This window comes from Galeopterus variegatus, unplaced genomic scaffold (assembly GCF_000696425.1).
Source record: "Galeopterus variegatus unplaced genomic scaffold, G_variegatus-3.0.2 Scaffold2963, whole genome shotgun sequence".
NCBI lineage: Eukaryota > Metazoa > Chordata > Mammalia > Dermoptera > Cynocephalidae > Galeopterus > Galeopterus variegatus.
The window spans coordinates 147,173-169,437 of record NW_007729074.1 but is presented as its reverse complement, the minus strand read 5'-3'; the positions used below and the strand labels follow the sequence as shown (position 1 = coordinate 169,437).

The 22,265-nt window shown below is 37.8% G+C and overlaps 2 protein-coding genes across 2 annotated transcripts in view; one reads left to right on the top strand and one right to left on the bottom strand.

Moving 5' to 3' along the window:
- The window catches only part of COMMD1 (copper metabolism (Murr1) domain containing 1), an 80,428-nt gene extending 75,370 nt beyond the window's left edge, over positions 1-5,058 (bottom strand). The window contains exon 1 of the mRNA XM_008583547.1: positions 4,862-5,058. Coding sequence (XP_008581769.1) covers positions 4,862-5,038 — 177 coding nt within the window. The 5' untranslated portion in view covers positions 5,039-5,058. The remainder of the gene's footprint in view (positions 1-4,861) is intronic.
- Positions 5,059-12,496: 7,438 nt separating this feature from the next.
- CCT4 (chaperonin containing TCP1, subunit 4 (delta)) overlaps positions 12,497-22,265 on the top strand; it is a 13,871-nt gene continuing 4,102 nt past the window's right edge. The window contains 8 exon segments of the mRNA XM_008583546.1: positions 12,497-12,730; positions 15,696-15,748; positions 16,728-16,817; positions 17,977-18,085; positions 18,755-18,897; positions 20,440-20,561; positions 20,917-21,049; positions 22,033-22,178. Coding sequence (XP_008581768.1) covers positions 12,604-12,730; positions 15,696-15,748; positions 16,728-16,817; positions 17,977-18,085; positions 18,755-18,897; positions 20,440-20,561; positions 20,917-21,049; positions 22,033-22,178 — 923 coding nt within the window. The 5' untranslated portion in view covers positions 12,497-12,603.

Sequence of the window (22,265 nt, the reverse complement as noted above, 5' to 3'; positions counted from 1 at the left end):
CCCCCCCCCCCCCCCCCCCCCCGCAAAATCCAGCTGATATTGTAGGATATATACAAAAAATGTATTGCCACAGGTCTTTCCTTTCCAGTCAATCTAATTCTCAAACAAATTGTAGAATTTCATGGCTTCAATAGGAGAGACAGAATCAGGTGTTCAAACATTTCTCATAGTTTTTTACTATTATAATTCTTTTATTTTTTATTATAATTCTTAATATCACGCTACTGATAAGTTATTTTCTGCAAAGTTTAAACCAGCTTTTACACGTTGATAGTTTCACTTGATTACCAGGCTCACACATTAAATTTTATGTTATTATATATTACATTAATAAACAGGCTGGCCAGTTTGCTCCGTTGGTTAGGTGCAGCCTTGTAATACCAAGGTCAGGGGTTTGGATCCCCATACCAGCCAGCTGTCAAAAGTAAATAAATAAATAAATAAACATATAATGAAATATGAACAAATATGAACATCCTCCAAATGTGAACAAAATTTCCAAATTCAAATTCTATCTATGTCTTACTAAGAACACACACTTAGTAATACAGAAATATTAGTCATTTTTCATTTACCACAGATCTCTTAAGTCTAAGGAACAAGTTAGTGAAATTCCTCGAGTACTGAAAAATAATCCCTACTTCCAGTTTTTAGATATTTATTAAGTAACCTACGTCTAAACATAATTTATGTATTATAATGTTTCCAAATATTAAACATTATGAGTTAAAAAGAGATGTTTGGGGCAGGGGTCAGCACAATATTTCTGTAAATGTTCAGATGGTAAATATTTTAGGCTTTGAAGGCCACACAATCTCTGTCACAACCACTCAACTCCGTTAGTACAGTGGCTAAAGCTGCTACAAACAAGACGGAAATCAATGAACATATGGCCATGGTACAATAAAACTTTATTGATAAAACTGGGCACCGGGCCTATTTATAAAACTGGGCACCGGGCCAGATTAGTCTCATGGGCCATAGTTTGCTGACCCCTGGTTTAGAGTACTACATTTTCCATCTCTCCCATACAGAAGTGGTATAGGTTTTCTCTCTATGCTCATCTTTGTAATGTCAATCGTCACATTTAATCACTATCCATTCTTTCACTTATGCTACAAATTTTTACTAAGTGTCTACCACATGCCAGAAACAGTATCAGGTATGCAGTATAAAAAAGAAAATAAAAATAGTAATGAAGTCCTACTTCTTAACACTTACATTCCAATAGGGAAGTCAACAAATGAACAAGCTAACGAGTACATAGTAATTTTATAATAATAAAATTTTCAAAATAATAAAATTTCATAATAATAAAAAGTATGAAGAAAAAGTAAAGCAGGGTAAAAACAGTGGGAGAGGAAGGGTAAGGCTCTTTGGATAGGCCAGGGAAGAACTCACAAAAAATGACTTTTAGGTAGAGAATGAATAAAGCGAATGAACAATTCGTATGAATATCTGAAGGAAGAGCATTGTAGGCCTATGGAAGATCAGCTGCAAACGTCATGAAGAGGTCCCAAAAACACTTAAAATGTTTACATAAAAACAAGAGCGTTAGTACTGGAAATGAGAAAATGAGATCAGAGAAATACGTAAGGTTGAGATCATGTAAGGACTTGTGGGCTATGGTAAAAGGTCTGGATTTTGTTCCAAGTTTGATGTGAAGCCGTGAGCATGAAACGGTGGACAGCAGGAGAGTTAAGGAGGTATCAACGTATGTAAAAGGATCACTGGTAGCTGTGCAGAGAAAAGACTGTAGGGGGCAGGACTGGAACAGAAAGTCCAATCCATAATCTGTTACATGTATTTCTAGATTTCTAAAACAGGACCTAAACATATTTTTTAATTCATATTATAGTGGAAAAGTAAAATGGATAAATCAACATTTGATTGATATAACTGAATACAAGAGTGTATCAAACGATAATAAAATAAAACTCATGGCTGGAGGGTTAGCTCAGTTGGTTAGAGCATGGTAATATAATGCTGAGGTCAAGGGTTCAGATCCTTGTACTGGCCAGCCACCAAAAAACAAAACCAAACAAAAAAACCCTCAATAGAATTTTCACTAAAATTGTTTGTTTTACATGTAATTCCAGTGAGGAAATACAAAATCATCACCAACAGAGGGCAGTAGTGAATACAGAACATAAGTGTACAAATGGTGATCTATCTTCATAGTTGATTTTTTTTTTCCAGTGCATGTGAATGGCCAGCTTCAACTACAAGCAGATGAAAGGTTTGCCTTTTTGTGATTAACAGGCAAAGCTACAGAGGGTCAATGTCCTAACGAAGTAGGGTAGGAGGGCCCCATTCTGAGTGGAAAACAGGGACTAGTAAACGCCAGGAATCGGTACATAATACTTGAGCGCACACGTGAAAGTTAGAGGGAAAGCCTGTAGCTCAGGGAGCACCAGAATCTGAAACACAGCCTATGAAACGTATTGTCAGGCATCTGGCATTAAGAAGGCTGTTAACATGTATGCACACTGTATTCCCTGCTCAAAGTTATATGTCCCTTCTTCCCTTCCCTCTTACTCCTGTTGTCCCTCTTCATTTTCACTTTTTTCACAGACCATGATTTTCTGTAGATGACAGAAAAGTATAAACTCTGTCATCTATATGTTGTCATCTATATGTCATCAATCATTATGTAATCAATAAAGGTTAGCAGGATTAAAGAAATAAAAGGTTTTTTCACTTTTTCTTGCCTCCTCCATCAATACACTGTATCCCCATGTCATGATCAAGTTGGACTATTCACCAGTTCCTGAACCTGCTCTACAATTTCTTGCCCCACCCCTGCTATTTTCTTTACCTAGAATGCCCTATACGGCTGTCCCTCATCTCAGTTTAAAATATTCTACACTCTCTTTAAAAGCAGCAAAAACAGCATCTCCAAGAAGCCTTCCAGAAAGAACTATCACTTTTCTGTCCACAGTTGCTTACTTATAGTTCTGTTTACAAATACTATAACATCCTTGCATCATGCTTATTCGTGCATATTCCCTCTTATTGCAATGGACATTCAGTCTCTGCTCAGAGCCTTTTTGTTTAAAAATCATGTTTGCTTTTTATATTTAAGAATTAGAGAGACATTTAAACCTTAGCGTTAAAGGTAAATGAAATTGGAACTACATGTCATCCTGAGCTCATGGTTTCAGCCCTAAGTCAAACAATCAAAGGCATATCCTTTGGTTCCTCAGACCAATCAAATTTTCAGAGGATGTGCTGCCAGGCACACACAAATCTTCTGTTGCCAACTTCCAATACCAAGAAAGCCATCCTGCTCTGCAACCCAGAACCACTTACAAAACTTAAGTATCATGGATATTACTCAGCAACGCATTTAAAAGAAAGCAACGGAAAGAGTTTCCAGGCGATCTCTTCTCTGAACATCCTGCAATTTTATCTCATAACAAAACAAAAGAATCAAATTATGGTCCACCTAAAGAGAAGTAGCCCCTAATGTTTGGAAGTCATAAGACATTGCCTGCACACATGCTGTTCTTCTTGGCCTGCAGTCCCTTATCCTCATCCCCGCAGGCCTAGCAAACACCTCAAAAACCCAGCTATCAAATTCTCCAGGAAACCTTCTCTGACTACTCAAAGAGTAAGATTTGATAAAAATAGGAGGCATTCACTAGTGGCTTATGATATCAACTAAAATTACTAGGATCTCACCTGAGATATTACCCCTTACAATCCATTTACTGTCTATGTAATAATTGTTTTGTTTTGTTCTGGATTCAAATCCTACAGGCAAAAGCAGTTTAAAAAAAATACAGAACTGCCTTTTAAAAGCAACAGCAATTTTGAAACAAATAGGAAATGCAAAAGGATAGCAGATGAAATTTCAACATTGATTTTAATCAAAATGTGATTTTAGGCTAACTGTTTGGAATCCCTGAATCTGTTTCTTAATCTTTAAAATGGGTGTCCACCATATAAGGTTTATGCAAGAAACAAATAACATGTAAAATGTCTAGTACAGCTCCTAACACATAAGAAACCCTCAAAAGTCAGTAATTATTTTTACAGTCTATTCTAGAGTACACTTTGGCACTAGATCCATTCCTAGACAGTTCTGGTCTAAAGCAGAGTTGTCCAATAGAGTAGTCATTAGCCACATGTGACCGCGCACTTGAAATGTAGCTAGTCTTAAGTGCTATGTGCTTCAAGTGTAAAATACACATCAGATTTCAAAAACTTAGTGAAAAAAATACATATAAAATCTTATTAATATTTTGTATATTGATTACATGTGAAGTGATAATACTTTGGATAGACTGGATTAAATAAAATATATTACTAAAATTAATTTCACCTGCTATGTTTGGCTCTCATATATTTCTACTGGACAGCCTGACCTACACTTTAACTTCAAATGGTAAATATGCTCTCTCAACCGTACAGTGGACTGCTTGACAAGTGTTCACTCTGGCCTAATAATGCACCCCTTATAGCGGCAGACACTGGTTCACTTTAAAACCAACTTCCACAACCCGGGAAATCTGGCAACCTATCGCTCTTAATTTTAAAAAGTCGGGAATCCAAAGATCCTCCAAAGAAATTCGAAATTGTTACCTATACAACAACAAAGAAGAAATGTCTTGTAAAAAAACCCAAAAAAACAATAAAACAGAGTTCTCTCCTCCGTGGGTGTCGGGGTGTGGGATGGAAGCTTGAGCAGAAAGAAGTCACCCTTAGGTAAAGTGAGGACCGACGACAGAGCGAGCTCCCTAGATCTGAAGAAGCGCAATGGGGAGCCCACGGAGTAGAGACCTGAGGAGGAAAGATTTTCAGCTTGGAGACTGGGGACAAGTCTGAGGGTGGCGGAGGCGACAGGGAAGAGCAGTACCTTAAGAATCCCCCTCATCTTCGCCAGAAAGGGGCGGAACTCCTCGGGTGGCACCTCCGGATAGAGTTGGCTCCGCAGGAGCTCCTCTGTGATGCCCGCGTGCCCGTGGAAAGCGTTCTGGGCCAGGCCGCTCAGCAGCCCGCCCAGGGACTTGCAGCCCTCAAGCTCGCCCGCCATGGTCTGCGAACGCCCCGCCCGTCAACAGCTGAGCTCTGCCCCGTCACGGCGGCCGAGATGGGCCTAAAAAGCCTGGGCAAAAGCACGCGGGAAACGCAGAGGGGCAACGCCCCGAGGGGTCGGTGTTGGCAGCTCCTACCTTTGCTAGGCAAAACCCATCCCCTTCGGATGCCACCATGGATATATCTACTCAGTTCCAATAGGATCGCTTTGCTTCCTCTGATTTCCTTCATCACTCTAGAGCCTACTCAAAAGAAAGATCACTTGCTGATCACTTGAGAGGGGGTAGCATCCTGTAAGGATTGCAGTTTAACCTTTGGATGGCTGTATCTCATTCCAGACTTTGCTAACCCACTAACTGAACACCATCTATTACTCAGATGTAATCTCTGCCTAATCCTTACCTGTTGGCCCTTAGTCCAAGAAAATTTAATTATTTCCTGATAACAATGTATTTGCTGGGGTTGTTAATTGCCTTTTTATATACATGTGTCTTGTCTTTCTAGCTAGATTAGTGGCTCTGATCCAATGTTCCTATCTATAACAAATATTTTGTTAATGCTTTCTTTACTATTCTGAAATTAAATGCATAGATAACATAACTTCTTCCTGTTACCGAAACCCCAAAGGTCCATTTGCCCAACGCTCAATAGCCAATAATCGAGAGACAAGTGTTAGTGCAAGGAAAGGTAGCCTTTAATCAGGAAGCAGGCAGCCTGGGGAAATGGTGGACTTATGTCTCAAAGACCATCTCCACTTTTCCTAGACTTGCCAAAGGGTTTTATAGGAACAGGTGGTAGGGGGCTGACTCATGGTGGCCTAAGCAGGGACGTGTAGGCATAATCATAAAATTGCAGATAAACATCAGAGAACTTCTCGGGTGGGAGCTGATTCATGGTGACCATCCTCCATGAAGTCAAGTCACAGATTCAGTTCCAGTTAAACTCAAAAAGATCTAGTTAGTAAGCTAGTATAGAATGGCAAGTTTATATCGTCGAATTTATCAAGCTGCTAAAAAAAGTCTGGAAGGTTGTTCACCAACATGGCTATAGTATAAATCTCTCAATAACTGAGGATGGCTTTTATTTGCTTCTTTCTGCTAACCTGATTTTTCTAAATGTCTACAGTATACATGTAATACTATTGTAATAAAAATTTAATTAAAATATTAAATAAGTAGTACATCCTAAAGTCAAAATTCTTTCAATGAAAAGCTTTAAAGGACCTATGTATTCTACATCACAGAGAAAAGCCATGGACCTTACATAATTATTCTTAAATTTTTGACATCATAAGATGCCTTCAGAATATGATAAAAGTGGGCTGGCTGGTTAGCTCACTTGGGAGAGCATGGTGCTGATAATACCAAGGTCAAGGGTGCAGATCCTCATACTGGCCAGCCACCAAAAAAAAAAAAAAGATATGATAAAAGCCTCAGATACTTTCTCCCTAAAATGCAAATACATACCATATGTAGCCTACAATATCTGTGGGTTAATTAATCCCTCTATAGTCTTTCTATAGGTTAATTAACCCCTCTGAAGTCTTCCTATAAACCTAGTTTTCCATGGGCCCTGACTAAGAACTTCCTCTCAGTACTCCCAGTTCTATCTTAACCTTCACAAGAAATAGTTGACTCTTTTAGAAGCAGAGGAAAAAACTGTACATACATCACTATCATTATTTAACTCTTATTCAAATGTATGCATAGGGAAGGAAAATTTTACCTCTACCGTCAGGGTTTTTTGGCTGCCTGAGAATTAAACTGACATAAGACATATTAACAAGAGAAAAGCATACAAATTTATTGAATATATGTTTTACGTGACATGGGAGCCCTCATAAGGTACTGAAGACCCAAAAAAGTGGCAAAACCTAAGTTCTTTTATGTTAGGTTGAAAAGAGAGGCAATTGTGGAAAAGTAAACTATGTGCAGAGGCAAATGTAAGATAATTATTTTAACAAGTTCTATTTGTACAGAATTTTCTGTCTCAACTTCCCATTCTTAATGATAAGAATGTTGCTTTTCTTCTGGTATAGGGAGGACATCTTCCATATGGACGTTTTATCTTTTGCTTTAAGGAAGAAAAAGGGAAGGGTTGGAGCGCTCTTTTTGCACCTACTGTTTTTTAAATGCCTTTAGCTCAAAATAATCCTTATGCCAAAGTGGCATCTTTTGCGGTGGGATATTCTACCACATATCACTGGATCTATCACTGCCTGCCTGAGCCTACAGCAAGTTCCAAAATAACAGGGTGACCAATAAAAGAAATTCATTCCTGTGCCACCAGGGGCTGCTATTGCCGATGCAACTGTTAAAGGTTGGTAGCAGCTGCAGTTTTTTCCAAACAAAAGGATCAAAGTGCAAAGCTTTATTTTATTACATCTCAAAACACAATCTGTTTTGTAGATAAGGCAAGGCAACAATAAGAAAAAGACCCCGAAGCTTTGACTCAAAGGGAAACTATAAACAGCTAACTAGCAGCCCTCCCTATAAACAGGTTTCCTTTTCATTGCGGCCAAACAGGTATTCATTATAAGTTCCATTAAGCAGGTGGTCCCAGGCAGGCAACGAGTGTTTTTATAAGGTTGGAAAACATTATATCTCATATAAAAACATTATGTTTTTATAATCTCTGAAAACATTAAAATATAAAATGTGAGCTGAAATGGTGCACAAATACAAAGTCCCCAAACTTTTGCAATAAACTCTCTCTGCCCCCTATCTCTATTCTACCTTCTCCAATTCTGCCTTTATGCCATTCACTCTTCACTCAACCAGCTACTCCACAGATATTAGTTGAGAGCTTTGTGCCAGCCATTCTGCTAGGCTCTGGGGGATACAGAAATGAATGACAAAAAAAAAAAAAGAAATGAATGATAGCCTCCTCCCAGGTCCCTTGGTGGATGGCTCTGGAAGCAGGACCCAGGTCAAAGGGAACCTAATTCCACAGGGGGATGGGGCCCTTTCCAAGTCTTGAGCTTGGACAAAGGTCAGCGAGTCCACCACCTAGGCTTGTTTCTGCCCTCTCAAACCATCCTTCCTGGATACTGTGCTGCAGCAGGGTTTCAAAACCTCCTACTTGGATCCCAAGGCTCCCACAGAGGCACTTTTGTCTGTGGATGGCTGAAAATCATTGTCGCTGTCAGGTGACATGAGCGGGACAGCTCATATTCTGCCATTTTGCTGGTGTCACTCTCGTACTTAATGTCTCTTAAGTCTGTTTTATACTATAAGTTCCCCTTCATCTTCAGTATTGGTATTTTAGTTTTTTTGCCATTTATTTACAGGTCATATTCCTAATGAGTTTCCCACTCTGGATTTTATTGATTGCATACTCCTGCTTTGTTTTTTTAAAATTTGTTTTGTCTTGTTTTATTTTGCTGGCTGGCCAGTAAGGCATCGTTTAAAAATATATATGCTTTTATCCTTGTATTTCCTTGTATTAATTGGTACTTAGATCTGAGAACTTGCTTAGTTTAGGGTTCAATTTTTTTTTCTTCCATCAGGATGTATATAAAGTCTACTTGTCTCACTTTTTGTGTTGTGCCCCATTATGTCCCAGACCCCTAAAACAATAATCATTTATTTCGCACACAGAGTTGAAATTTTTGTAGGGCTTGATAGTACTACTATAATTAAAGATTAGTTAATTCCTGTTTTTAGATAGAAAAGTTGGTTACTTGTTTACTTATCATACATCACAAAACTTGAGTTTTCCCATACCCTCTTTTGGCTTCTCCTCTTTCCATTTTCAGAATATATTTTAACTGATAAAAATGTGAACTAGAAACCTTTCAAGGAAAATTAGGAAAATCAAAATACATTTAATGAAAATAGGCCTCTGCTTCATGTTAATGTTGCAAGCTAAACTTAAAAAAAAAAAAAAAGAATGCTGCCAATAGTATGGCTTAGGAAAATAGGGCTTAATGGTGGTCTCAATAGCATAACCTAATGCAGAGCAGAAACATAGGTAATACAAAATAACAACAGAAACTGTCTTTGAAATGGAGAGAAAACCTGAGAGGTAGAATATATACCTCCCTGTCTCCTTTTCTAACCCTAATCAGCGCTGGGCTCAGTCCTATTATTGGGGGTCTTGGACATGGTGTGCCATCTATCTTTTTTTTTTTTTTTTGTCTTTTTTCGTGACTGGTAAGGGGATTGCAACCCTTGGTGTAGTGTCACCCACACTGCGCTCAGCCAGTGAGCGCACCGGCCATTCCTATATAGCAGAGGGAGCATCGCTGCGCTCCCAGCGCCACACTCTCCCGAGTATGCCACGGGGCCGGCCCGTGTGCCATCTATCTTAAAGAGAACACTCATTTGGGTGATTGACCAAGCATCATTGTTTTGTAAAACCTATTTCACAAATCATTAAACAAATTCTACAAGGTTATTGTTATTTCCAACATTCCCACATATGCCTTATATCTGCTTGGATCTGATAGGATAGGATTTTTTAAATATTTCTATCCTTCATTAGCACTATTGCTAATGAAGTACCCTAGAAAAGTTTGTATGTTTTAATACTTGTTGAAATTCCATTCTAATGGAGAATTAATGTACATTGTCAAAGGACAAAATTGTAACAAATTTAAAGCTCTCAAATGGCTATATTTGTGATTCTACAATCAGGCAACATAAGGTGAATTCCATAAGGTAGAATAAGGGTTCAGATGAGCTGATCAGGAGAGGTTGGCTTTATAGGCAGAAAAAGGGCTCAAGAAAGCAGAAACGGGCCGGCCCGGTGGCGCACTGGAGAGTGCGCCGCTTGGGAGTGCGGCGCTCCCGCCGAGGGTTCGGATCCCATGTGGAGACCGGTTCCCGCTCACTGGCTGAGCGCGGTGCAGGCGCAACACTGAGGGTTGCGATCCCGTTGCCGGTCAGTAAAAAAGACAAAAAGGAAAAAAAAAAAAAAGAAAGCAGAAACAAAGAACAGAAAGTGGATCGGAAATTTCAAAGTTGCTTTCCTCGAAAAGTGGGAACAAGGGGACAGAACAATGGGAAAAAAACAAAACAAAACTGATTGGTACCAAGAAACAAAGAACAGAAAGTGGATCGGAAATTTCAAAGTTGCTTTCCTTGAAAAGTGGGAACAAGGGGACAGAACAATGGGAAAAAAACAAAACAAAACTGATTGGTACCAGCCAGCAAAAGGTAACTGATGTTTAATGTCAGGTTACATCAGGTTACTGCTTTTGTGTATGAATTAAAGCAGAGAGAACTTCATTATCATGCCTATTGAAGATATTTTTTTTTCCTGAGCAAGTCTTCAATTTATTTATTTTTGAGTTTTTTTATTTAAACATAATTGATTATACATATTTGTGGGGTATCAGTACCTGTGTACAATACGTGGTGATCAAATCAGAATAATTACCATATTCATGTTTACAATATTGAAGATTTAAACTGGACTATTTGGGAAATTCATTGTTCTCTCTTTTTCCTGGTTGTCAGATAACAATCTAGTTTGGGTTTGGTGAGCCTGGGTGACTCCATTTTGATTTTTAGTCTGATTTGTTGGGGCCTAGTGCAGGAGTTTATTACAAAAGCAATGGCCTCTTACAATTTTTATTTAACAACACTTTACCAACACGTTAATGCAAGCAAATATTTAACATTTATATACTGCTTAATCCCAGGAACAAAAATGATTCCAATTTCAGTTGGCAAGGAAAAGTAAAAAAATGTATAACTTGAACATTTCAGATAATTAAAGCAATTGTCATATCCACCGAGACTGTCCCAAGAAGCCAATAATGGCATCTTTTAAATTCTGCTCTGTCCTCTATGGCTGACAGGTCTACTCCTTACACTCATAGAACCAGTGGAATTTAACAAGCCCTTAAAGACCATGCAATTCAACACTCCTATTTAATAGGTGAGGAAAATGAGACCCAGAGAACTTAAGTGACTTGCCCAGATCACATACCTAATAAGTAGCAGAGCTGGAACTCAAACCCAAGATTTTAGACTCCCCCAAATTAATGCTTTTTCCATCACTATAAACTTGTTTCCATCATACATCAGTTGTCTAAACAAATAGTCATAGAACGCTTATGAGCTACATGGGAGTAATCCGGTCCTTTGAAGAGAAGTCTGTCCCAGAGGCTTATGGATCACGGAGCACCTAGGAAACTTCAATTCCTGTTGTTAATATCCTGAATGCCTGTATAAGTACCTCGTGATCACAGAATTAAGTACTTCGAACAATTGCTCTTTAATCTACCGCAAGAATCTGTCACTTTATGGGCGCTGAATAATTATTTGTGAACGAATATTGAATGAACCTCGCCTGCATAAACTTCCCTATTCAAATGTAGTAGTAATAGGAACCCAGCAGTTTAGTGGAGCACCTAGGAAGCTTCAATTCCTGTTGTTAATATCCTGAATGCCTGTATAAGTACCTCGTGATCACAGAATTAAGTACTTCGAACAATTGTTCTTTAATCTACCGCAAGAATCTGTCACTTTATGGGCGCTGAATAATTATTTGTGAATGAATATTGAATGAACCTCGCCTGCATAAACTTCCCTATTCAAATGTAGTAGTAATAGGAACCCAGCAGTTTAGCTCAGGACTTCTGGCGTCCTTGCTGTGTACTGGAATACTTACTGCCTCAATCTACTTACCGGTTAACGTTGGGTTTAGTTCCCTCTCCAGTTCTCCTCATCCACTAAATAAAGATAATGGCACCTATATGTACATTATTGTGAGGATCAAATGAGATAAAACGTGTGAAGGTTTAGCACTGTGCTTGGCAGATGACTGAATTAAATAATCATTATTATAATGTTTGGGCTCCTTACGAGTGTGGGAGAAACTAGTGTAAAACGAGCTGGTTGTAATAACTAGACAGGCAGTCCTGATTTGGCAGATAGTCACAGCTCCAAAACGCTAAGAATCTCTGGCATTTAAGCAGGGTGTATTTAACTCCTACCTACCAAAAAAATATAAACAAACAAATAAACCTCTACCTATCAACCTGTATCAAACAATCCGAAACAACCAACCTCAACATTTAAAGCAAAGAAAAGCATCCACCCGTTCCAAATCTCTCTCTTCCGACTCCCTTTCAGACTGAGTAAAATCGACTCCAATTCTGGTCTACACGGCCAGGCACAAACCGACTTGGCCACACCCACTCGGCGGATAGGTCCAGCCTGAATCAACAGAGGGGACCTCACAGCCGTAGAGGGTGGCGTGGGGAGAGAGGGGTGTCCCCCAAAGCCGCCTTTAAAATCGCGCGTTGTGACTGCTGCTCCCCGTGAGTGTGCCCCACCGCGCCCCCCACTCCCAACGCCCGGGCCGAAACCCCCGAGCCCGGAGCTCCCCCCGTGCAGCCACCTCGCCCGGCGCGCGGCGGGCAGCCTCCTGCGTCACGCCGGCGCCTCGCCTCCAGGCAGGCCCCCTTCTCCGCCTCCTCCTTCTCCCGGCGCCCACGTCCTTTTCTGGAAAGTTCGTGCAGGCGGCGAACGCCTTCCGTTACTCCGTGGCCGGCAAGAATCCGCGTCCATCCGTCCTTCCCGAGGCCGCGCAGACCCAGCCAAGTTTACCATGCCCGAGAACGTGGCACCCCGCAGCGGAGCGCCCGCCGGGGCTGCCGGCGGCCGGGGGGAAAGCGCCTACCAGGACCGCGACAAGCCGGCCCAGATCCGCTTCAGCAACATTTCCGCGGCCAAAGGTATCGGTCGCTCCCCGGGCCTGACCGCCTTGGTGCGGGTCGAACTCTGCACTGTCACCCTGGTCTTGGTTGTGTATGGCCTATTTCCTGTTTCTTCAGGTGATCCCCTCTTGTCCTCCCAGTAGAAGCAGCTCTGTGGAGGGGTCCTTTTTGTTTCCTGCGGATGGCTCCCGACCCTGAGTATGGAGGCCTTTCTGGGTCTTAGTCGCCCGTCGTTTTTCATCCTGGTTTGTACCCCATTCATCACATTGAAACCGAAAGCAATTCGGTCTGAAATGCCGGGGACTCCGTGCAGCGGTCTCTTGTGATCTGACATTTAAGAGCTGTCTTTTATTTGCTTACTGGACCCTCTGGAAGAATGTTTTTTGCCCACTATTTTTCAGCTCTCCTATGCTTGTGCTATTCGTGTAAGCCTCCCTCGGCCCAACTGTTAAGACGAGTTGGGTAAACTCCGCATTTGAATTGGGGCGGGGACCATTGTCCTGGGGTGTGGGGAACTGATTTATCCGCCTCGTTTGGGAGTAATGGTGGAAAGCTACACTGTGCTTTTTTGTTGTCTTTGCATGTGCAATCTCTTTACTGTTTTTTGTAGAACAGTATGGCACCTGGCGGAAATCAAGAATACCTGTTCCATGCTTTGCTTCCGTTACTTTATAACCTTTAACCCTTGAGCCAAGATTTCCTTACCTATAAAATTTGGGAAGAAAATGTTTGCTTTTTAGAGTTGTGAAAATTAAGAGAAGTCGAGTTGAGATTGAAAGAAAAAATCTAGAAGGAAAAGTGGGAACAAAGGCTTAGAGATCTTGCCGGGTGTGTATTGAGTATAGTGCGTATTTCATTTGGGTTGGAGAGTAAGGTGCATAAAGAAGTGAGAGATGAGATTGGAAAAGTAGGTCGGTGCCATGTCTTGAAGGGCCTGCTGTCCTGGAAAGCATTTGGCTTAAGCACCACCCGTTACACATCGTTTTTCAGTAGAAAGAGGTAATAACTAGCTTGGGTTACTGTGAATATTAAGCGAGAAAGTGTTATATATGTATATAAAGTATATCTTACAGGTATTTGCGGTCATCAACCGAAGTGACTAGGAACGTGATGATGCTAAAAAAAAAAAAAAAAAAAAAAGACTGAATCGGTACCTGGGGGAAGAATGGTCGAAGAAAAGGCAATGCTAGTTTCTAATTTGGGCCTAATGAGTTGAAGAGGTCAGAATGACCAGATGGGTAGATTAGGAGTCATTTGGAAGTTCAGGGGATAATATACCTGGAAATCAGGATTTGGTAGATTGTTGTTTAGGGAGCATAGTTGAAGCTTACAGTTATTAGATTAGGAACAGGATGTTGAAAGCTAAATTATGGGGATGTCCAGAAGGCTCAGAGTTGGTTTTCAGCAAACAAGGAAGATACAAAATGGGAAGTTTACTTTATGTTGATCTTTGAAACAACAGTACACAGAGAATTGAAACAGCAAAGGAGATAAGCACGTAGAAAGGAAAGGCAACCTAAATTATCTGGGCACGTGACCCCTTATATTTTAAGTGAGGAGATGTCAGAGAGCAAAGAGGCACAACTAGTTTCTCTGGGTCGGACAAAACCCTACAAAATGATTGAGTAAATCTGCTGCCAGATGCATCCTTAGTTTAATTCTGGGACTAGTTTAATTCTAGTTTTTTAAAAGTATTTGTGGTGTTATTAAAAAAAGACATAATAGTATCATTTGATAAAAACCACACACAGGAGTAGTAGTAGTTTTATTACTATTAAGCATGAGTCTTTTAACAGACACAACTTTGTACCTACTTTGTGCTACCTGGGATGTTAAACTTCAGACACTTCCAGAGATGTAAGAATTCTAAAATGTTCTATTTATTTGGATAGTGGGTATCCTTCTAGAGTCTTCACATTAGTAAAGATAAGGGCATTCTTAAAGTGGGTCCCTTTAGTGCAATCATGGCCATGCATCCACTAAAATCACCTGAAAGTGTGATATTGCCGGGATAATTAGGAACAGTAGACCAAAGTTATGAAATAATCAAATAGAATATAATTTTAAGATTATTCGAAGTATTTTTTCTTAAATTCTTTAGGATTATGTATTATTACTCCCACATTGTGGGGAAAGCATTATGCTAGTTGTGAAGTATGCAAAAATGAAAGTGAATTAATGAAATGGAAACATTCTCATGAGCAGTTAGTAAGAACAAGTAACCTTAAAATGATAGACTGTATACCCAGAGATGTTTTGTAACTTACTGATGATGACAGAAAGCTGTGATTTGAGGGTTTGGGGTTTTGCTTTGTTTGTTGGTTTTGTCAAAGGGTGTGTTGCTGTACAGCATTTACAGGGGTTGTGCCACTGTGGTTTGCTCTTGTTGACTGTTAATTTTTACTGTAGGCCATCAGTATACCACATTCACATTAGTGAACAAAAGTCTTTGCTCTCAGAGATTATACTCTCGTGGGGAGAGACACAGTAAAGTGAATTTACATAATATGTTAGGAAGTCTAGTTTGTCCTGTTTTAAGGAATGAAGGAAGTAATGCATTCACAATCAGAGCTCATAACCAGATTGTACTATTTTGATAGTTAAAGGAAGATTAGGTAAATCCTCAAAATGTATTCTGCAATAGGTAGAACACGAGTTATGTGACTTTAACAAAAAAAGTGGAACATCATACATTTAAAAGAAGTAAAATAATTACTGTTTCCAGTAGATTATTATTACGCAATGAGTTTTCTTTAGTGGATGCAGTGAACTGTTGTACACCATATCCTAACAAGGGCGAAATAAATGATTGCTTAAGAGGAGAAATACTTCGCTCTTTAAAGAGTCATGATTTCTTTTTTTTCCCCACCTTTGTTTACAGCGGTTGCTGATGCTATTAGAACAAGCCTTGGACCAAAAGGAATGGATAAAATCGCTCTTTAAAGAGTCATGATTTCTTTTTTTTCCCCACCCTTGTTTACAGCGGTTGCTGATGCTATTAGAACAAGCCTTGGACCAAAAGGAATGGATAAAATGGTAAAAAGCTGAATCATTCAATACTTATTGAACACTACAACAAAGTCTTGATGGAGTGTTAAGATGTGCCATTTAAAAAGTAAAAAGTGGGGAGTTGGGGAGTGTTTGAGTAAGGGAAAAATAAATAAGTAAAATATATTTTTTAAAAAAGTTAAAAGTGTGAGGTACCTTGAGAGTTCAGAGGTGGGAGAGATGAGAGTGAACAAGATCATTCATATTTTGTTTAGTGCTTTTTAAACAACGAAAGTGCATATACATCAGAAGTTGTCCATTGTGCAGTTAGATGGAAAGTGTAGTAAGTCCAGGTGTCAGGACTTGAGTTCCATGTTCTTTATAGATGCAACTCTGTGTCCTAATGTGAGTCTGTGGGATTTCAGTTTTACTTTTAGATTGGTTGACTGGCAGCATAAAACATATATTCCAGTAACTTTTGAGTGATAAGCTCTCAAATTCAGTGCTAGTTAACAGTCAAAACAAAAAGTAAAACAACATGGAGAATTGCCTAGACAATATACAGATTATTTTTCCCTCAGGATATTCTAAAATCTATCCCTCCTAATAATGCTGTTTCCCTTTATAGTATTTTCTCTACCCTTTTGTGTATCTAAATTCCTTCACTTTTAAAGTACTCTGGAACAAAGCCAGTTATTTAATTTTTAAAGTTGGACTATGCTACATATTCTTAAATTATTATATTAATGTAAGGGAAGAAACTTTGGCTTTTTTTTGGGGTGGCTGGCCAGTGTTGGGATCTGAACTTTTTTTTGGGTGGCTGGCCAGTGTTGGGATCTGAACCTTTGACCTTGGCATTATCAACATAACACTCTAACGAAGTGAGCTAACTGGCCAGCCCCTAAGGGAAGAAACTTTGAAATTAAGCACTAAGCAGACATAAATTAATTTCTCTACTATGAAATATGAAGAAGAGATTTTAGGGTGTCAAAGTAAAATATAACTTTTTAAAAAACAAATTTTCTAGATTCAAGATGGAAAAGGTGATGTGACCATTACAAATGATGGTGCCACCATACTGAAGCAAATGCAAGTGTTACATCCAGCAGCCAGAATGGTAAGCATAATTTTAGGTGAGGTTTTTTTCATTTTGGGTTTTTGTTTGTTTGTTTTTTTAGGTGTTTTGTTTGATATTTGATAACAGATAAATTTGTTTATTCGATCGTATGGTATCATTTAAGCATGGTGAAAATTTTTTGACTTTATGCTCAACAGGCATAAAGATACATTGTTTAAGATACATTGTGTGCATAGCATTGTGCTCTTCAGTGCTAGGTGATAAAACATGAATCACTTTGTCTTTGTACACAGCAATGTGCTATACAGTTGGGGAAGGAGGAGATAAAGATATGAAACGGAACTTTTTTAGTACAGATTATCAGTTGGGTGTTAGTTGAATGACAACAAAATAATTTCAGTTGTGTCCAAAATAAATTGTGTGTCTAAATTTGTTCTGACATTTATTAGAAATAATTACCAGTTCAGCTAAGGATCATGATGATTGTAGTGTTAAGTAAGTCACCGTATCAGCAAAAACAAATGCCTTAGAAATAAATTCCTATCTATTAAAAAGTCCCTTTAATTTTTATTTATTTACTTTTGGCAAATAGCTAGTCCAGACCTTTGACCTTGGTGTTATCAACACCACACTCTAACCAAGTGAGCTAATTGGTCATCCCCCAAAAGTCCCTTTTGATTATGTTAAAAAAAAATTTTTTTTTCTTTTTTCTTTTTTGTGGCTGGCTAGTATGGGATTATGTAAGAATTTTTAAATGAATCAGATTATGTTCACATGGGGTGGATTTAGATAAACTTGACAAAAGACTCTGAACTGATATTCTGTCCTTGTCTGGAATGCTGCATTTCATAACTTCAAAGTGTGCAAGATACCTATGATACAACATTTGTGCTTTCTCGTAGGAATTTTTCTTTTGAGTAGCTGGAGTGGGGGGTGGGGGCTTGGAACTTAGAACCCACAGTCTGAACCAGAAATAATAATGTTACCTCTTATAGAGGAAGTTTGTAAGTAAAATTTTGTGTACTACAAATGTGTTAGTTTTCATTTTTAAATGAAACCCAATGTAGTCATCAAATCAGAAGTCAAGAATTATATTGAATCTTCAGATTCTGTATGACACTGATGTGATCATTTGAATTAGTTGTTACTGGGTTCTCGAATTTCTCATTGAGCAACTTGGCATGTTCTATTCACTTAGCTGGTGGAGCTGTCTAAAGCTCAAGATATAGAAGCAGGAGATGGCACAACATCAGTAGTCATCATTGCTGGCTCTCTCTTGGATTCCTGTACCAAGCTTCTTCAGAAAGGTAAGTAGGACATGTTTTATTGCTGAATAAAGGCAGAAAAGTTTAATAAAAAACAAACAGAGAAAGCCAAGTTATTCTTAAGTAATGTAGGATTTAAGATTTAATTTGGAATAACTAATGTTTTTACTAGGATTTTTAGATTTAGATTTTGCTATATTTGTAATATAACTTAGAAAAAACTTTTATTTTGCTTCTGATTTTTGCCAGGCTTCTTTTTAAATAAAACTCAATAGAATTTTGCTTTTCAAAAATGAATGGTGGTGGTATTACTCATATTAGACTCTAAATGAGAAAGGTGATTTGAGAGAAAAAATAAGTCTTTGTTTTGGTGAATAGCATTTAATCTTAGTAGTGACTCTCAAATCACTTATTCTACTTAATAGATAGATTTGTGTTGTTTTGAAAAGTATGAAATTTGGTTTCAATCTTAAGTACCCTGTAAGTATGTAATTGATTTGTTTCAAATTAAATAGAAGTAAATTACTATCCCTAATTAGCAGTTAAGGCTATTCAAGCCATTATATATTTACAACTGAAGCATAAGTTAGTTTGTAATTAAGAATAGTTAAATATGACTGCTTTGACATTTTAATGAGTATAAAATTTTTGTCGTGTCAGATATATAGTTTATCTGTTATAATTAAATAACTGGACTTTCACAAATTACAGGGATTCATCCAACCATCATTTCTGAGTCATTCCAGGCAGCTTTGGAAAAGGGTATTGAAATATTGACTGATATGTCTCGACCAGTGGAACTGAGTGACAGAGAAACTTTGTTAAATAGTGCAACCACTTCACTGAACTCAAAGGTGAGACAAGCACCAAGGGATAGTTGTCAAATTACAGTTTAAGTTGCATTACCCTTACTCTGTAATTTTTGTTGCTTTATGAGTACAGTACATAAAAACTAATTCTCAAGAGTGACTAAGGAAATAAAGTAATTTATATTACCAAATTGGTATAAGTGAGATTATGAGATGAAATGAGCCGTATGGTTAACAAAGGAGTTAGAATATTTAATATGCACCATATCTATTTCCAGGTTTTTTTTTTTTAACTTTATTTTTCTTTTTGTTTGGTGGCTGGCCAGTAATGGGGATCCGAACTCTTGACTTTACTGTTACAAGGAGTTAGAATATTTAATATGCACCATATCTATTTCCAGTTTTTTTTTTTAACTTTATTTTTTCTTTTTGTTTGGTGGCTGGCCAGTAATGGGGATCCGAACTCTTGACTTTACTGTTACAACACCACCCTCTAACCAACTGAGCTAACTGGCCAGCCCTAATTTGCCATTCTTTAAGTTGCCTGTTAAATCTTTTCCACCTCCCAAATCAAAAAGACTACCATAGAATCTCTAGCAGTACAACATTGTTATAACTTTTTTACGCTTATTATCTTCTTTAAAGCTTTCAGATAAGTAGTTGTCTCTTCATTTTACAGATGGGAAAATAGATATAGAGAAGTTAAGTAACTATCCAAGGCCCACTAACAAGAGGTGGAGCTGAGGTTTGAACCCAAGAAAGGCTATCTATCCATGGTCCATCTGATAGCTGTGCTGTTTTTGTTAGTTATCAAACTTAAAGCAATGATGTACTTTTAAATTTCTTGAGAACTCATGTCACCTTCTGTCTTCTGTCATTCCTTGTAACCCCCCTTCACGCTATTCTTTTTCCTTTGAATGTTAAGTGGAGAGCTGGAGAGTACAAGTAATGCTAAATGATACTGTTGAATGTTCCCAAAACTAATATAGATAGTATACCATAATGGTTATAAGCATTAGTCATGGAGTCGAGACTGTTTATGTTTAAGGCTGGCTCTACCACTTAACTAAACTGTGTGGCTTTGGACAAATGACTTAACCTCTCTGTTTAAATTTCTGCATCTGAAGATTGAATGAGTTAATGTACATAAAGTGCTAAGACCCACTACCTAGCATACAGTAAGTTATCAATAAATGTTATCTAGCCATTAGCTATTTTTATCAGCCCCTCATTATTAGGGATGCATGTATATAACGTTGGTATTTGGTCATACATGCATTTTAGACGGGAAACCGCCACATAATTTGATGATTCTTTTGGATTTCTTCTAGTTGCTAATCTAGACAGTCCCAACAGCTATATTAATAAAAAGACAACCATACATATTTTTATTTTGTGCCCCTGGTGACTGACAATGTGAGTGGAAAAGAAAATTTGTATGGAATGTTTTTCATGTGGTCCCTTTTCTCCACCCCCATCCCACCTAAAAAAAAGTGATTGAGGGTCCTTCTTAAATATATTTGTTATTGAAGATTAGGACTTTTTCTACTGTGGTGGTAACTTTTTTTTTTTTTTTAATAATTCTAGGTTGTGTCTCAATATTCAAGTCTGCTTTCTCCCATGAGTGTAAATGCAGTGATGAAAGTGATTGACCCAGCCACAGCTACTAGTGTAGATCTTAGAGATATTAAAATAGTTAAGAAGCTTGGGTAAGCATCTCTAATTACAGCTTTGATAAAAATTTGAAAGTGAGCATAAGCTATTGCCAAAAATACATAGGTTAAATGATAAATACGTAGAAAAATGTCACAAAGCTTTGTTTTTTTTCTTTTTGGTTCTGTTTTCAGGAGAACTTTTATTAGTATGGGATTCTCAAGATTTTGTTTATACTTTATTACAGTGATAGGGCAGTGGTGGATCAAAGAGGTCCAACAGTGGGAAACTAATAAATGTGCAGCTGAAGCATATTTTATTGGGCTGGTGATTTTTAAACTGTTAGCAATCTACTAAACTCAAGAGATTTTACCACCTTTTAACTATCTCCTCTGTTTTCTTTTTTCTTAGTGGGACAATTGATGACTGTGAGTTGGTGGAAGGTCTGGTTCTCACCCAAAAAGTGGCAAATTCTGGCATAACCAGAGTTGAAAAGGCTAAGATTGGGCTTATTCAGTTTTGCTTGTCTGCTCCCAAAACAGATGTAAGTAGAATCCAAATAAAATTGGTTCCCTATTTATGTGTTTTACTTTCTAATAACTCAGATAGTTGTTTATTAAAATAAAAATAGAAAATTCTGATTAGTGTTAAAAAACATAGAACTCAAAAGAATTGGTAAAATGGAGACAAAAGTAGAAATTGTTGGTGCCTCAATTGGGTATTCATTGAAATTGAGTGCTGATGTACTTCACAGATCAAGACAAATAACAGTTAGGGGTATGTATGAAATAAAAACAGATTATGTCTACAAGTTATAGTGTATGTGGAATTTTCACATTCTTTCTAGCTTCCTGAGAATATAAACCTTAGTCATCCAGTAGCTTTTGCAGATCTTTTGATCGACATTTGTCCAGATGGAACATTAAACCAGTCTAATATCCATGCTCCGAAGAAATTACTTTTTACTAAAGATATTCCCATATGCATTAGTTATAAATACCATTTTGTAAAAGGGGTGGTTGTCACCTCACTCAGATTTGCTCTCATTTTGCATTATACTAATATACAGGTTTCCTTATTAATAGTTTACTTCTCAAAAGTTTAACCCATACAAAAACTAATGTTTAATGTTTTTGATATAAACAGGATTTGTCCTTGTCTTCTCAGTATACCACTCTTATCATAAGCCATAGAATAAGAGGGATGCAACTATTTTAGTAATACATATACAGTTCATATGAAAAGATTGACATTCATTAAAGGGGACTATCATTTTATATTTTTCATTTATTAAACATGTACTGGCAAAAATTTAAATAACAAAGGATGGGATATATTTGAAAGTAAAAGACAAGTTTGATGTATGTATGTCTTTTCAAACTTTTTTCTATGCATGTCTATATAACTTATTGTTTGATGTGATTTTTGGTTGAATTTATACTATATGTAATATTTTTACTTAAATATCTTTTATTTTTTCACTTAAAATCTCTTATGGTGCAAATTTTTATGTTTTTTCCTAAACAGATGGATAATCAGATCGTAGTTTCTGACTATGCCCAGATGGACCGAGTGCTGCGAGAAGAGAGAGCCTATATTCTAAATTTAGTGAAGCAAATTAAAAAAACGGGATGTAATGTCCTTCTCATACAGAAGTCTATTTTAAGGTCTGGGCCTGTTTATTTTGTTTATCCATTAATGATATTGATTTGAGATCCCCACTAGAATTTTTTTTTTTTTTTTTAAATCCCATATAAAGA